The following is a 1,761-nucleotide window of genomic DNA, read 5'->3' as shown; positions in this document are numbered from 1 at the left end:
TTTTTATCTTTTTAAAGTGTTTGTTTATGTCATAAACAACAATGAACAACTGGAATGGAGAGTTTTTACATAATGAACCATGACTGCTCTCTTAAAAGTTACATAATATAATCCAATAAATAGCTCTACTAATTGAAAGTCAAAGTCACCACATGAACATCAACTTGGATCATCTTTACAAAACACAAAAGGGTGAAAGGTGAATTTTCTCTCTAATCTTTTCAAATTATCTCTATCTAGAAGACTCCTTTGAATTTGGGTTAATGTGATATATTTTCATTGAATGCTCTTAAAAGTTGTATAGCACGGTAACATAAGGGTCAGGCAATTAATAAGTTTGATCAAATTAAAGATGGGATTTAAAAAATGTTCCCTATAGAGGTTAACAGGGAGATGAACATTTCATAATGCTTCTTTTTTTTTTTTTCTGACCAGTTTTAAGTATTTTCTAAGTAATTTAATTTCTTAGTTTATCTAACCGTACACTTACTGATTGATTTCTCCAAGAAAGAAAACTATTAATTAGCAAACTATTGAAAATGTAAAGCAGGAATCTCAAGTTCAAAGTGGGCTTACATGGTCGTGATAATGCCAGGTAAGTCAATGGCTCTCAACTCCAGCTGCACTTAGCCTCACCAAAGGGGCTTAAAAGAACGCTGGTGTGTGGCTTTGTCTTGGATTATTAAAATGAAGTGAAGTAGGTCAGAAACAGGTATTTTTAAAAGAACTCCCCCTACTCCCCAGATGATGTCAACATGCACGTTGGTTGAGATCCACTGTTGACAGGAGTGCATATGAACAATGCATAAATGCACCAAAATTGGGGAGGAGGTGTGCTCACCAATGTTTTATTGGTGGAGTGAGCAAATAAGAAAATGGGAGACTGCTGAACTATGATACAATTTACTGAATGTTAAAACAAAGGTGTATATGGGAACATGATGAGAAAAATTCACTATGTGGGGGTAAGAGGGAAGTGGGACAGGGGTGCAGCTGGGTGGGGATTGGAAAACTAACTGGCACCTGTGGCGAAGCTGCAAGAAATTTACCTGTTGATGCTCCAATGGCCCCGATGAGTATGGCTGGGAGAGCCATCACCAGGCACCCGAAAGCCGCCAGGAAGGACAGCACTTGGGCGTAGGTGGCTGAGGATGAGGACAGGACCCTCTGGAAGTAGGCTTGCCATGGGATTCCACCCAGCATCTGCATGAGAACCGCAGGCACTCAGAGTACACTAGAGGTTTACTACAGACACGTTTAGAATAGTCATAATTATGGCTGTGACATATGTTAATAGAAAATGTTGTACATGCCATAGTTCTCAATTGCTATCATTGTATTTGCTGTGGTGTGAAGTTTATGTCCCCTCCAAATTCATACATTGAAATTCTAATCTCCAAAGTGTTAGGTATTAGGTGGGAAATGTTGAGGGATGATGAGGTCATGAGGGTAGAGCCCTCCTGAATGGTATGAGTGCCTTATAAAAGATGCCCAGAGGAGCTTATTTCCCCCTTCCATCCTGTGAGGATACAGCAAGAAGGCATCTTCTATGAGGAATGGGTCCTCATCAGACACTGAATCTGACAGCGCTTTGGTCTTGGACTTTCCAGCCTTCAGAACTGTGAAAAATAAATTGATGTTGTCTATATGCCACTCATTTTGTGGTATTTTGTTATAGCAGCCCGAATGGACTAAGACATTGTTATTGCCATACTTCCAATTATGCAACATTTCCTTAAATTATTTTCCTTTATAATGACA

General features: G+C 39.1%; 1 protein-coding gene across 1 annotated transcript in view; it reads right to left on the bottom strand.

The window, feature by feature from the left end:
- SLC5A7 (solute carrier family 5 (sodium/choline cotransporter), member 7) overlaps positions 1-1,761 on the bottom strand; it is a 47,435-nt gene that overhangs the window by 3,256 nt on the left and 42,418 nt on the right. Inside the window, exon 7 of the mRNA XM_012664262.1 lies at positions 1,018-1,203. Coding sequence (XP_012519716.1) covers positions 1,018-1,203 — 186 coding nt within the window. The remainder of the gene's footprint in view (positions 1-1,017; positions 1,204-1,761) is intronic.

Source organism: Propithecus coquereli, unplaced genomic scaffold, assembly GCF_000956105.1.
Source record: "Propithecus coquereli isolate 6110/MARCELLA unplaced genomic scaffold, Pcoq_1.0 Scaffold88, whole genome shotgun sequence".
Classification (NCBI taxonomy): domain Eukaryota; kingdom Metazoa; phylum Chordata; class Mammalia; order Primates; family Indriidae; genus Propithecus; species Propithecus coquereli.
The sequence above is the reverse complement of the archived record's forward strand: the minus strand, read 5'-3'. Positions and strand labels throughout refer to the sequence as shown.